The sequence below is a fragment of the Leptodactylus fuscus genome, chromosome 5 (genome assembly GCF_031893055.1).
Source record: "Leptodactylus fuscus isolate aLepFus1 chromosome 5, aLepFus1.hap2, whole genome shotgun sequence".
NCBI lineage: Eukaryota > Metazoa > Chordata > Amphibia > Anura > Leptodactylidae > Leptodactylus > Leptodactylus fuscus.
The window spans coordinates 96,673,295-96,689,092 of NC_134269.1; the positions used below are offsets into that span (position 1 = coordinate 96,673,295).

At 43.3% G+C, this 15,798-nt stretch overlaps 1 protein-coding gene across 1 annotated transcript in view; it reads right to left on the reverse strand.

Moving 5' to 3' along the window:
• Window positions 1-8,815: 8,815 nt before the first annotated feature.
• LOC142203247 (TRPM8 channel-associated factor homolog) overlaps window positions 8,816-15,798 on the reverse strand; it is a 42,622-nt gene continuing 35,639 nt past the window's right edge. The window contains exons 3-8 of the mRNA XM_075273816.1: window positions 14,180-15,105; window positions 13,899-13,993; window positions 13,563-13,776; window positions 11,984-12,223; window positions 11,520-11,857; window positions 8,816-9,259 (exon numbers count right to left, since the gene is read on the reverse strand). Coding sequence (XP_075129917.1) covers window positions 9,008-9,259; window positions 11,520-11,857; window positions 11,984-12,223; window positions 13,563-13,776; window positions 13,899-13,993; window positions 14,180-15,105 — 2,065 coding nt within the window. The 3' untranslated portion in view covers window positions 8,816-9,007. The remainder of the gene's footprint in view (window positions 9,260-11,519; window positions 11,858-11,983; window positions 12,224-13,562; window positions 13,777-13,898; window positions 13,994-14,179; window positions 15,106-15,798) is intronic.

The following is a 15,798-nucleotide window of genomic DNA, read 5'->3' on the forward strand; positions in this document are numbered from 1 at the left end:
GTGCGCTTGAACCCTTGTGCACACTCTGCTTCATCAAGCTAATAGAATGCATTGGCCAGCGCTGATTGGCCAGAGTACGGAATTCGGCCAATCAGCGCTGGCCAATGCATTCTATTAGCCCGATGAAGTAGAGCTGAATGTGTGTGCTTAGCACACACATTCAGCTCTACTTCATCAGGCTAATAGAATACATTGGCCAATCAGCGCTGGCCAATGCATTCTATTAGCTTGATGAAGCAGAGTGTGCACAAGGGTTCAAGCGCACCCTCGGCTCTGATGTAGCAGAGCCGAGGCTGCACAAGGGTTCAAGTGCACCCTCGGCTCTCCTACATCAGAGCCGAGGGTGCGCTTGAACCCTTGTGCAGCCTCGGCTCTGCTACATCAGAGCCGAGGGTGCGCTTGAACCCTTGTGCACACTCTGCTTCATCAAGCTAATAGAATGCATTGGCCAGCACTGATTGGCCAGAGTACGGAATTCGGCCAATCAGCGCTGGCCAATGCATTCTATTAGCCCGATGAAGTAGAGCTGAATGTGTGTGCTAAGCACACACATTCAGCACTGCTTCATCACGCCAATACAATGCATTAGCCAGTGCTGATTGGCCAGAGTACGGAATTCGGCCAATCAGCGCTGGCTCTGCTGGAGGAGGCGGAGTCTAAGATCGCTCCACACCAGTCTCCATTCAGGTCCGACCTTAGACTCCGCCTCCTCCAGCAGAGCCAGCGCTGATTGGCCGAATTCCGTACTCTGGCCAATCAGCACTGGCTAATGCATTGTATTGGCTTGATGAAGCAGTGCTGAATGTGTGTGCTTAGCACACACATTCAGCTCTACTTCATCGGGCTAATAGAATGCATTGGCCAGCGCTGATTGGCCGAATTCCGTACTCTGGCCAATCAGCACTGGCTAATGCATTGTATTGGCTTGATGAAGCAGTGCTGAATGTGTGTGCTTAGCACACACATTCAGCTCTACTTCATCGGGCTAATAGAATGCATTGGCCAATCAGCGCTGGCCAATGCATTCTATTAGCGTGAACTGAGTTTGCACAGGGGTTCTAGTGCACCCTCGGCTCTGCTACATCAGATTGCTACATCTGATGTAGCAGTGCCGAGTGTGCATCAGATGTGTAGTTGAGCAAAACTGACTCAGCACTGCTAAGTCTGCATTCGCATAGGAATGCATTGGCCAGCCTTCGGCCAATCAGCGCTGGCTCTGCCGGAGGAGGCGGAGTCTAAGGTCGGACCTGAATGGAGACTGGTGTGGAGCGATCTTAGACTCCGCCTCCTCCAGCAGAGCCAGCGCTGATTGGCCGAATTCCGTACTCTGGCCAATCAGCACTGGCTAATGCATTGTATTGGCTTGATGAAGCAGTGCTGAATGTGTGTGCTTAGCACACACATTCAGCTCTACTTCATCGGGCTAATAGAATGCATTGGCCAATCAGCGCTGGCCAATGCATTCTATTAGCGTGAACTGAGTTTGCACAGGGGTTCTAGTGCACCCTCGGCTCTGCTACATCAGATTGCTACATCTGATGTAGCAGTGCCGAGTGTGCATCAGATGTGTAGTTGAGCAAAACTGACTCAGCACTGCTAAGTCTGCATTCGCATAGGAATGCATTGGCCAGCCTTCGGCCAATCAGCGCTGGCTCTGCCGGAGGAGGCGGAGTCTAAGGTCGGACCTGAATGGAGACTGGTGTGGAGCTATCTTAGACTCCGCCTCCTCCAGCAGAGCCAGCGCTGATTGGTCGAGTTCCGTACTCTGGCCAATCAGCACTGGCCAATGCATTTCTATGGGGAAAAGTTAGCTTGCGAAAATCGCAAACTGACAGGGATTTCCATGAAATAAAGTGACTTTTATGCCCCCAGACATGCTTCCCCTGCTGTCCCAGTGTCATTCCAGGGTGTTGGTATCATTTCCTGGGGTGTCATAGTGGACTTGGTGACCCTCCAGACACGAATTTGGGTTTCCCCCTTAACGAGTTTATGTTCCCCATAGACTATAATGGGGTTCGAAACCCATTCGAACACTCGAACAGTGAGCGGCTGTTCGAATCGAATTTCGAACCTCGAACATTTTAGTGTTCGCTCATCTCTAGTCGTGAGTTCAAAAAAAGAATTAGAGAACACTATATAGATATCCGTAACTCAAGGGATGAAAACAACATCTCTCTACTGAAGACATTACCTAAACATTTTAAAATTCATCATGATTCAGATCCTTCTCTGTTGAGAATGAGGGCAATCGACCAAGTGGTTCCAACTTCACGCTCTGGCGATTGGAAACGTACTTTAGCGCAAAAAGAGTCCCGCTGGATCTTTACTCTTGAGACACTTCATCCGAAAGGTTTGAACGATAACATTCAATATGCTCCTTTCTTGTAATTTTGCAATTTTATAATTACTTTTCTATTCTTTTGTTTCTTTTTTCTTCTTTTTTTCTTTTTCTTTTTCTCCTTTTTTCTTTTTTTTCTTCTTTTTTCTTTTTTCTTTCTTTCTTTCTTTCTTTCTTTCTTTCTTTCTTTCTTTCTTCTTTTTTTCTCTCTCTCTCTTCTTTCTAGCCTCCAGTTTTTATCTGCAGTCGTCATGTTTTATATTCTTAGTGCTAATTGGCTGAATGAGCACTTTTGTATATTGGATGTATTATGAGCGTGTGTGTGTGTGTATGTATATGTACGGTTGTATATGTATATGCACGCACACTACCGCCATTTATATATTTTTATTAATATTAATTTTACTTTCTCTTCTCTTTTTTCATTTTTTATTTTTTGTTTTTTTATATAGTGTTCGGGTATTTACAGTACATGAACCATCATAAGAACAATAGAAAATATAAAAAAAGACCCAATAAATTGAAAACTGAAACGCATCTATATTAATATTATATAACATTTATTATTATACTTAAATGATATATACATTATGCACTTTATTATGTACTTGCACTTTATTATGGTATTTATTGCAAAGATTGTTTATAGGATAGATGATTATGATTTTATTAAAGTCTATTATCATGTATATATTATTCACATTGCTTTATTCACTTCGCCACTGCGCACTTTTTCACTATTCACGTCACTTTATTTCATTTTTTTGCATCATGTCTATATATAATTTTTGCACCATGTTTATATAATTATTTTTATATTTTTTTGTTTTAATTTGTATTTATAGTCTTTGACACTATTCACATTGCATGCGTTATTATTGCGGTAATCATACTGCTTTTCATCATTGAAAATGTTTTGCTGCAAGGAATGATGTGTGTCTTTTTTCAAAGTCTAAGTAGCTGTACCTTAGGGCAATCTCCTCTATATATGCAGTATACACCAAATCACTCTTTTTGTAGCCATATATTAATAGTCTAAATTTAGTATATTACGTTGGTTCTTATAGATGTGTGGACTTTTTACTGGATGCGGCGATTAGCGTGTCTCCCCCGCACATGCGCAGTACATATTGGCTCGCTCGTCATAATACAGGCATCTCGCGATGCTTTGAAATACTTGCGCATGCGCAATGGCTATTTTGGAGTACGCGGGTATGTTTACAATGTGCGGCAGCTCCGATTGGAGTTTAGACACGCTGGGCAGCTGAACGGAATCTAAAAATTACCCGGACACTATATATATTTGGCATTAAACATTCAGCCATACAGCTATTTCCCCCTGACGAAGCCACTTGTGTGGTGAAACGCGCGTCGGGGCGCGTATCGGTGCATGAAATACATAGAGGTAATGTCCTAAGTAGTTCATATGCTATCTTCTCATGTCTGCAATGTTGCTCTTACAACACTAAGTGTTAAATCATTGGCCTTGTAACCTAGTATGCTTTTGGTAATTCCAAGTTTTTATATTTATTCTTATATAGCCAGTGACATTCACTTTCTTAAAATGCTATATCATGGAGCATTGCATTGACTATTTATTGAGTATATCGTGAAAACCTACTAGTATGTATGTTCATTGCATCTATTGCTGGTTGCACCATTGCTTCTGAATATATTGTTAATTTTTATGTAATTTTTCAATAAATTTATATACTTTTTGAGAGATTATTCTGTCTTTTTGTGGTAGTTGGCCTATAGGCCGAGGTGGATAGATATTATAAAGGAGTCTAACACCTCTCTGAAGCATACTCCACTGCCACAATCATGTTACAGAACACAGTGATAAACAAAATACCGGTTATGTAGGCGGTAGACTCCCTTTACGGCTGGTACATTTTACCTACCCTGAAACACCAGAGCAAACTAAGAGGACAAGAGATATTTCGTTTTATTGAATTAATTCAAAGAAGATTGAAGATTGCCTATATTAGACACATTTGGAGCTAAAGGTGGCCAGTTTAGAAAAAAAAACCAGGTATGCTGGGGCCAGCAGTCGCCTAGCAAGTGGGGGGCACAATTTTATTTTAGAAATTATATGTCTAGCTAGCTACCGCTGTTCATATTCTGTTCACAGACACCACAGCAGTTCCTCCTTGTAGTTGATGGCAGGCTCTCCTATAAGTAGTAAGCATGACTCCTTTTGAATAGGGTTAAACCAATCTTGAAATTTCAGGATCGTTTTTAAAATCCGATTTCCGATCATTTTCCATTCGAAAATGGATCCCGATCTCAATTCCGATCCTAATGCAAGTCAATGGGATTTTTTTTAATAATCGAAGATCGGATTTTAAAAGCAATCCTATTCACTACACAGCATGGTGTCCAGGCTAGTGTTAGAGATGATGGGAGTAGGCGGGGCTTGTTGTAGATTAGGAGAGTGTGGGCAGGGAGACGTGAGTGCATCACTCACGTCTCCCCCTCCCAGTACCCGCCCACACTCTCCTAAGCTACAAGCCATGCCTTCTCCCAGCATCTCTAACACTAGTCTAGGGAAGCGGGGGCACGCAGGGCGCTCTGAAGGAATGTCAATGAGAGAGAAGAGGAGAGAGAAGAACGGGGAGCGGCAGCGGATCTGTGCAGGTAAGTTGAGCAAAGTTCGCGAGTAGATATATACTATCTACTCTTATGTTTCCTCCCTGCTGTGCCGTATACTGGACTCTGCTACATGTCCATAACAGTACATTGACTTGTCTATCTACTCTTCTGCTTCGTCCCTGCTTTACTGTATACTCAGCTCTGCTACATCTCAATGTAGCAGAGCTGAGTATACTGTAAAGCAGGGACGAAGCAGAAGAGTAGATAGATAAGTCAACGTACAGTAGTATCTATCTACTCGTGAACTTCAGCCATGGCTTATTATATGGCGAGTGCCTCGTCGTCCTCACAGCAGCGCAGCACAGAGTGATTTACCGCAGTCTACCACTCTTCTGCTTCGTCCCTGTTTTACCATATACTCAGCTCTGCTACATCTGAGATGTAGCAGAGCCGAGTATACTTCTGTGGGAATATTTTAAAACCCACAGAAAAGCTAATTCAGGCCAATAAAAGAGAGAATTTTTCTCCTCTGCTCATATAGAAAGTCACTAAATACTATGACTAAGGAGCAATAGACTCTATCAGAAAATTCCCTCAGTCCATTAAAACTACCAGTGTAATTGGTGCAATGCTCTGCCTACTAGAGATTTACCTGCTCAGAACATTATCTAGGGCAGGGGTGGGCAATTAATTTTCCCATGGGGCCGTATAAAAAATTGAAACTATGCTAGAGGGCCGTGCCACGTCAAATTTAGTTCCACCCACTTCTACGTTGACTCCGCCCATTCCCAATCATCTTTCCATGTGCCCCACAAAGTATAATCCTCCTACAGTCACCCGTACATTATATGCCCCCACATTATAATGTTCCCTTCCAACTGCCCCACAGTATTAGGTCCCTCACCTGGTGCCTCAGTATAAACTGGGGGAAACTAGAGGGGACATGAAACTGGAGCAGCTGGAGGGGGACATTAAACAGTGGGGGTAGTTGGAGGGAGGCAATAAATTGACAGCTGGAGCGGGACATGAAACTGGGGGCAACTAGAGGGGGACATTAAAATTGGGAAGCTGGAAGCAGACATTAAACTGTAGGGGTAGCTGGAGGGTGACATTAAACTGGGGGCAACTAGAGGCAGACAGGTCCCCCTACAGCTTCCTCCACGGTTTAATGTCCCCCCAGTCTAAGTGCCCTCTTCATCTACCCCCAGTTTCATGTCCCCCCTCCATTTCTCCTTCAGTTTCATATCCCCTTTTATTTTCCCCATTTCATGTCCCCCCCAGTTTCATGTCCCCCCCAGTTTCATGTCCCCCCCCCCCAGTTTCATGTCCCCCCCTCCATCTGCCATCTCTGCCCTAGTATAACATTCCCCTTCCATCTCTGCCCCTAGGTTGCTAAGACACACACATACAGATAGACAGACACATATAGACACACACACACATATATAGACAGACAGACAGACATAGACAGGCACACATATAGACAGGCACACATATAGACACACATATATAGACACACACACATACTCTGTCTCTCCACCCTGCAGCTCACCTTACATCTCTCAGTAGTTTATGACACGCTCCACATCTCCATCTTCGGCCGGCACTAAGACACGCCCCCTAGACACGCCTCCCTAGTCAAGCTGTGCGGGCCGGACTGAATCAGTCAGAGGGCCGGATATGGCCCAGGGGTCGGGTTTTGCCCAGGTCTGGGTAAGGGTATTGACGGCTCAGATGTTATCTTTCTAAGTCAAACATAGTTCCCCCATGCAGCCCTGCCCTGCCCCCATGGCCATACATACATACATCATACATACATCAGTGCCGGCAGGGCTGCATGGGGGAACTATGTTTGATGTTTGCAAAAAAATGTTGTTTGCAAAAAAAAACAATGTTTGACTTAGAAAGATAACATCTGAGCAGTCAATACCCTTACCAATAGCCTCTGATGAATCTGTCTCACATACTAGTGTAGATCGAGGAAACGCGTCAGGCTAATCTGAGCAGTCAGTTTAGACTAGCAAAGTGTAGATAGGGGCTACAATTGAACCAGTGTACTAGCTAGGCATGGTGTGATAAGGAAGGCAGATAAGCAATACCACAGTCTATAGGAATTAGCACCTAGCCCCTAGATAATATTCTGAGCAGGTAAATCTCTAGTAGGCAGAGCATTGCACCAATTACACTGGTAGTTTTAATGGACTGAGGGAATTTTCTGATAGAGTCTATTGCTCCTTAGTCATAGTATTTAGTGACTTTCTATATGAGCAGAGGAGAAAAATTCTCTCTTTTATTGGACTGAATTAGCTTTTCTGTGGGTTTTAAAATATTCCCACAGAAGTGAAACCATGAATTATTCAGTCCTTTTTCCTTCCCCTTTTTGTTTTGAAAATTGAACACTTGGGTGGTTGTTTTTTTTTTTTTTTTTTTTTAAATTATTTACTTTTAATAGATACTAATAAAGTTTCAAGTTTTAATACGTCCAAATAATAGACTACTCATCTATTTCTACAATCACTGTATTAGTGGCACGTATACCTTGCAATATTTACCGTCAGTATTAGAGCCGAGTATACGGCACAGCAGGGAAGAAACGCAAGAGTAGTATGCTCCCATAGGAATGAATGGACGCAGCCGGCACACAGGGGGTTAAGCGGCCGGACGCCAGCAAAGTCTGCGTGCCAGCCGCTTCCTTTTATTCCTATGGGTGCATGCTATTCGAAATGGGAGTTTCAAATAGTACTCGATCATCTGATACTATAGCTTTTCCCACAATGTTTGGCCAGTAGCCAAGCATTGTGGGAAATAACCTCTGACCTCGATCCGGCCGGAAAAGCTTGGGAACGGAATTTCGATCGCGATCGTGAAATGTACTCGATCGACGATCGGAATCGGAACATTTCCGATCCTGATCGCTCAACCCTACTTTTGAATGAAATTACCCCACTGCTGACCAACGCTACTTCTCTTCCAAGTGGTGCATAGTTGAACCTCCTTCCCCCTAACTCAATAGTGCATACTACCTGAAGCAAGTATTGGGATCCATAACTGCCGCAGTGAAAGAAGTTCCCTCCCTACATTAACAGGAAGAGGATATGGCTGAAGCATGAAGGTGAAAACTTGGCAGTACAAAGGGGGAGTGCAGAATTTGGTGCAGTGGGGCACTGGGTTGTCATATTACAGAGGATACATGTGGCTTATCCTGGAGAGGGCACTGTTTTGATAATCAAGGGCACTGAAATTGTCAATTAAGGGTTACTACAGCTAATACATAAGATAAACCTGGCATTACATCACTGACAATTGTGGCTGACAATTGTGACAGCAAGTGTTTCTAATTACGGTAATATCTAGAACATATTACTATGCATTTCACGCTAATGTAATGGTTTTCTGGCATAGTAGAAATGCGCTCATCAGTTGACATGCATAGGAAGATGTGCGACTGACTATAAATACATAGGAAGATGTGCGACTGAGTTTAAATGCATAGGAAGATGTGCGACTGAGCTGAAATGTATAGGAAGATGTGCGACTCGGCTGAAATGCATAGGAAAATGTGCGACTGAGCTGAAATGCACAGGAAGATGTGCGATTCGGCTGAAATGCATAGGAAGATGTGCGACTGAGCTGAAATGCATAGGAAGATGTGCGACTGAGCTGAAATGCATAGGAAGATGTGCGAGATTCGGCTGAAATGCATAGTAAAATGAGCTACTGCAATTAGAAAAGTATGCAGTTATTGATTAAACAAGCACCTTGTGACCCACTGGATTCCTATGAAATGCAGCATAAATGATCTATACCAGCTGAATGCAATAAGGAGGCACATGTATATTGTACTTTGAAAAGGCTTTATTATAGTTACAAGAAAATGGGGCTTCAATGCAGAATAGCAGAGGTATATTTGGAAGCTATAGAATCACCTCTACAAGGTACTGGGAATAGGTGTAAAACTAATTTACTACTGACAGGCTCTATTTAGCAAATCAATGCATCTTGATCACTGAGTTTTGATCAAGATGAAAACAAAGCATGTAATGTTGTACTTCATAGTGTTTTTATATATTGATTTTAATTTGAATTGATATATCTTTCCATTGGGTTTTCTGTCCATGCAGGCAGGCAGGATAATTTTTCTCTGGTTGCATCATTAATGGGCCAGCCCCATGCCTGGAAAAATGGGGTCAAGTTTTTACTGACTGCTTGAGAGAACTTCTTTGCCCAAAGATTCATCTTATCTGTATTATCGCCGCTGACATTGGACATCGTCTGATACTCAGAGAAAAGTTGTTTGAAGGGATCCCAACCAAAGCCCTCCTGTAGCTGTAAAAATAAGAATACAAAATAACTTTACCTTATTATATACACTCCTCAAAAAAATAAAGGGAATACTCAAATAACACATCCTAGATCTGAATGAATGAAATATTCTAATTGAATACTTTGTTCTGTACAAAGTTGAATGTGATGACAACACAATCACACAAAAATCATCAATGGAAATCAAGTTTATTAACCAATGGAAGTCTGGATTTGGAGTCCCCCTCAAAATTAAAGTAGAAAAACAGACTACAGGCTGATCCAACTTTGATGTAATGTCCTTAAAACATGTCAAAATGAGGTTCAGTCGTGTGTCGCCCACTAGCGGGGTTATGCCCCTTGATCAATATGTATACTAAGAACCTCATGTTCAGTATTGTAGAATTTGCTGAGAAGCACTAGATCAATGTATAAGATTGGGATGTGTGGTCCATGTCTTTTTCTTTTTTTGAATACATATAGTAAGTCTGTCCCCTCATTTATTTTTTTTTTTTGTTTTTCCTTGGTACCAACACTCCCCCCATTTTGCCCAAGTGTTTTTAATTAGCAGGAGACTGCAAAAACAGACCCACCTACTAGCTCTCAGTCCTCTGACCTGGGCAATATGGTAAGGTGAATTGAGATCTGTTCGCATGGTGCGGTGCTGCACGGTGTCTGCTGCTCCTGTTGTGTCATGCCCGTGGGGTGGTGCAACCCAGAGCCTGGGGGCTTGGTCTGGTGGCAGGGGTGTTGCCGGACCACTGGGTCGCTCCCCCTGTGGGCGTTGTGATGCGGTTGTGCGGTCACTGTGCAGCGCTGCGCCCAGTAGAGTAGGGACCAACTATAAAGAGGTCGCCGTGAAGTGGTTAGCGGGCTTATGTATCAATATGTATACTAAGAACCTCATGTTCAGTATTGTAGAATTTGCTGACAAGCACTAGATCAGTGTATATGATTGGGATGTGTGGTCCATGTCTTTTTCCTTTTTTGAATTTTTCTGAAAATATGTACATACAGAAAAAAATATAGCTCAAAACGATCGGATAAACGGTTAAATAAAGCAAACCAGGAGGTGAGGAAACGGGGAGTAGGAAAAAAGAGGGAAATGGGGAAAGGAAGGAGTCAAAAACCACGCAGAATGCAGTACGAGTCCCAAGATGACCACACGGCCCGGAAAGCATCCATAGTGTGATTAAGGGAGGCCGTACTGCGAACATCCTTCACCCTAGGGACTAGGTCCGCACCAGAGGGAGGCAAGGTTCTCTTCCAATGAAGGGCTATAAGCGTTTTGGCTGCTGTGCATATATACAAAAACAGTTTAGAAGTCTGCTTGCCTAAGCATGTAGGGGGGGAGATTAAGCAAATAAGTAAGGGGATCAAGTGGGACCCCTTAATAAAAAGAGCATCAGAAAGGGATGTGGATGGGCGGGGTCGGGAGGAGCGTGAGCGCAGGAGACAGCGGCGTTCTGTGGCCACCCAGGGATCTCCGGTGTCTTCTTGTTCACAGCGCAGGCTGAGAGTTATCTCTGGACACTGACAGGCTGGGGCTGCGGCAGCCCCACCTGCCAGTGTCCGGAGAGGACTCTCAGCCTGCTCTGTGAACAAGCAGCACCCCGGCTCCCTCCATCCCTAAGAGCGGGGAGCGCGTCATCCCCCGAAGCTGCTGCCGCCCGGCCTGCAAGTGTCCGGAGTGCTTTTTCACAGCGCAGGCTGAGAGTCGACTCTCAGCCTGCACTGTGATCAAGCAGACATTGGGGATCCCTGGCTGCATGCCGCGATCGACCCATACGTCCTTTGAGATGGACCAGTAGATCGTGATCGACGTATTGGGCACCCCTGCTATAGATAGTCGATATCAAGCCGCCTGTAGAGGTACCTGCCCAGCACACCTTCTCAAAGGCAGTAAGTGTTGACACCCTGAGAGCCAAACTGGGAGAAGACATAATGAACAATCTGTTAGTAGTGGAACCACTCTGTGGCTGGCAGGTGTAGGATGGAGGTAAAGTAGTCAAAGGGCCTGAGCTACAAGGTCAGCGGGTCCACCAAATCGGCAATGTGGAAGAATGCCATTCTTAATAGATTCACCTAATTGTACCAAAATTTAGATAAAATAGGCTAGACAATCGAAAGATAAATCAGGTTTATCAAACAGCTTCAGCCACTGTGATAAATCTGGTGCATTTTCATACCGATTGGCTACGTTTACACTGCCTATTAATAAATGTGGGTCATTATGTTATTTCAACTAACTCACCATAGGGAGCAGAATGGGGTCTGGTCTTACCTGGAGATAAGTTTCTAGTGCTGTCCACACCTCCCAGTCTTCTAGCTTTGCTCCATTCTGCAAATACTCTCTGATACAGGCATCCCTTTCTGCTGGATTCAGTGAAGGATGAGCTTTATCCCTTGGGATTCCCAATACATTTTCATGTACATATACTGACCACAGGTTACATGTGGCTTCTGTGGTGTGAGGAGGGAATTCCCATACTTCTCTCTGCTGGTTGTGGCCAAGCTCATGTATAGGCCCCCATAGTACCTCCTTCTTCATTATCTGAAGATCTGTTATTTCATTGGCTGATTGTTGATGACACATGATTGGATATCCAGCGTGCATCCATCCTACAATTTACAGTAACCGTATTTAAGTGACAACAGCAATAAGCTGGTGAGCATGTTTTATATGCACCCTGGCAAACAAAAAAAATTATATGCTATAATATCTGCTATTAGCTGAATGTTTCTTACCTACTGAGATTTGCACATCTGCAACAATTCTTTCAGGGCGCAGAAATTTTTGGGGAATTTTGGCCAATTCAGCTATTGCACTCATTATGAGATCCCACTGAGTTAACAAAGCTTCTGGGTCTTTTAAGGATTGAATCACATCAGAGGGAACCGTCAAAATAATATTTTCTGTTATTAGCTCAGCCCAAGGTGCTTGGGATGTACGAATTGTATCCAACCAGGATGAAAGCTTTGTCTGGCCTGGGAAAAGGAACATGATTAGGGTTCTCACAAAAACTGGAGTTGCCATTTCAAGAGTCTTGGTCTTCATAAAATAATAATAATAATAAAAAACTTTATTTATATAGCGCTAACATATTCCGCAGCGCTGTACAATTTGTAGGGATCAAATACAGACAGATCCATAACAAAGAACGTCATTTCACACTATGGGACTGAGGGCCCTGCTCGCAAGAGCTTACAATCTATGAGGTAGAGGGGGTGACACAAGAGGTAGGAGGGGCGGCATTGCTTGTACAGTATTCAGACAATTTTGTAATAGAGGTTATGTCATTACACAAACAAAACTTTATGAACCGTCACTAGTGGTGTCCTGTAACATGTGGATGGAGCTTGGGCAAATAAAGTTAGCCTGAAAAGACATAAAAGGACACCTCTATACAGTGGGGTAACTAGGAATGGCGGGGCCCCGTGGCGAACTTTTGACATGGGGCCCCCCTCCCTCCCGACACTGAAGACCTCGACCGACCCCCTCCTACGCATTCCTGCGTGTTCTATTATCCCCCATAGCGGCCCCTGCACACAGTATTATCCCCCATAGTGGGCTCTGCACACAGTATTATCCCCAATAGTGGCCCCTGCACACAGTATTATCCCCCATAGTGGCCCCTGCACACAGTATTATCCCCCATAGTGGCCCCTGCACACAGTATTATCCCCCATAGTGGCTCCTGCACACAGTATTATGTCCCACTGCGGACACCCATAAACAATTATTATATTCTGGGTCAGACCCCAGAGTATAATAATCGGAGACCCGGAGGAATAAAAACATAAAAAAACAGCTGTTTCTTACCTGTCCCCCGACTCCTCCGCTGTCGGCCTCCGCTGCCGTCCTTCTGCAATGACGTCTGACGTCACATGACCCGGGACACAGGCTGGGTTCATGTGACGTCAGAGACGTCAGACAACAAGGAAGGAGGCCTGGCCAGGATCGTGGAGAGGTAAGTAACAGTGTTTTTTATGTTTCTTACCTCTCCCGGTCCGCCAATCATTATACTCGGGGATTCGAAAAGACCCCTGAGTATAATGATAGCAGCGGTAGCGGCTGTCACTGGGCTCCCAATGTCCTGGGCCCTGTGGCAGCTGCCTCTGCTGCTATGGCAGTAGTTACGCCACCGCCACTATATATACACTTAGATCCAATATATTATTGGACCCCAGACCAGTGAAATAAAATAAATAATTGAATCATTCTTAGTTATGTCTTTTAGTGATCTGAAGAAAGTACCTGCTTTGTCTGGACAGAGTTGCCATAAATAAGGCACTTCAACAGCATACTTGAAAATACTTGATTTACCTTTAATAAATGTTGGAGCTGGTTTTGATCCATAGACTGTAACTGGAATAGTCCCTAGTTGACTTTTCCCCTTAACAACAACATATAGAAGTCCTCCCCAGACGCAGGATATAACAACGTTCTCACTAACAACATCCTTTTTATGCACAACTACTGGGGCACGACACAACTCTTCTGCTGAACTCAGGTCATCTGACTGACAGCCGACCTGTACCTGAAATACAAAAATGTATGATATATACATATCCACATTTACAATAAACCTGTCTATCTCATATTTGTCTAATACCATCAGACTTTATAATAACATTGTTCTTCTGCAATTATAAAAATTACCTGGAGACCTTTCCTTACAGCTGAGGCTGGAAATACAAGTGTTGCTGTTTTCCTAGGTGGAAGGTAAAGTCCAGTACTTCTCCATGCATCATCACCTGGAAGGAAAATAATTTAGTAACTATTAGATAAAAATCACTCCAAAGACTGAACCCGAAAATCAGCACAAAAATGCATGCTAAGATGTATGGCAGAACAATGATGACAGTACTTTGTGTTCTGTATGCATGAATATGGTCTGACATTTTTATATGTTTACATTTAATTTGACATAGATACATTACCTAAGTTTGTTGCGTCAATCTGAACTGTAACCAAGGGATAATGTAGTTTATCCAGACAGCTGATTTCATGTGCCAGGTTCATGATAAAAGCCTCTATGGAGTTGCTTTTCACAGGGTGCTCTTTACTAACACTGGGTAAACTAAAACCTTGTACCAGACATGAAAGTGTTTGCCACATTGAGAAAATAAGAGGACTTGATGGTAACTTGAAAAAACTTGCCACATCCTTTCTGAGCTGTGACAGCCAGGAGCACAGAGGTGGTTTTAGGTAAGCCCCACTCTTTAGAGCTCTCAAAAGTTGACATAATGCTCCATGGAAGCAATATGTGTTAGCAGCTGACTGAGGATCCAATGCTTTATATACTTTTTGATCAATTGTCCTAGGCAGAATGGTGATTCCAAGCTTGTTAAGGATTTTATTGCCAGGATACTGAGAAATAACATCTGGATTGGAATAGGACCAGTACCAGGCATGGCCAGCAATTAGAAGACCTCCACCCTCTGCCACAAACTGCTGGATTTTTTCTTTTTCTTCATCATTATAAGATGTACAGCAGTAGATGCTGAGCCCTGGAACCAAATCAGACACTACACATGGTAAGCCTTCGTTCTGCAAGATCCAAGCAAGGTCCTCCAATTCTTTATTGACACCAATCTTTCCTGTTTTACCCATACTTAGCCAAGAAACTGCATTTATAGTGAAAGCCTTAAGTTCAGGTTTAGTTACAAATGCTTCATGGCCCTCAACAACGACACGTCCCCTGCCATAAAAGGCAGCGCCAACAAAGCATTTATAGTCATCAGTCATTCCAACTGGAAAAGTCAGTGGTCCATGAAGCAGAAGTTCTGATGGAAGACTTTCCCCACTGATGTCCAGACTGGTTATACCTCGCAGAAGAATCTTTAGGTCTGTTGAAAAGTCCACACTGTAGAGGGAGAATAATCAGATACATTAGCATTATACCCAGGAATTCTTAGCACCCATTTACCAAACAGGTGGCAAACATGGTTCTAATAAAAAAAAAAAAGAAGAAACTTTTTCCAGGGGGAAAAAAAGTGATTATTTTGTTGCTAGGGTAGTTAGAGCAGGCTGTTGTATTTTATATTTTAAGTGGGTAGGCATTTTAATATTCTATCCTCACCTAGACCTCAAGTAGACCGTGCATGACTGCACTAGACTTGTAACTACATATGAAATATAAAAGTCCTGTACTTCATTCATAATGGTTACAAAATATAAATAAGTAAAAAATGAATAAAATGAAAAAGATACTTAAGAGGAGTATGCTTCCATATATGCTGAAATGGGAAGTGGACTTGAGTAAGACTTTTGAAGCAGCTGAGTGGTTCTGTCAAAGCTAAAGGTTGGGGCAGGTTCTGCTATGCTGGTTCTTGGTGCCCTCTAGATTGTCTCATGTGTACTCTGAAGCTTCTGTACCATATCTGGTAGGAATGCACGATGGTCTGGTGATTTGGGATCCAGATATATCGGATGATCCATCACCAGTGTCAACTTAGTTAAACCACAGCAAGACCTCATAAATATCCTGATCTTAAGTGTACATAAGGGCAGTAAAAAAAACTGAACTAGAATCCTCCTGGTTGCTAAATTCGCAATA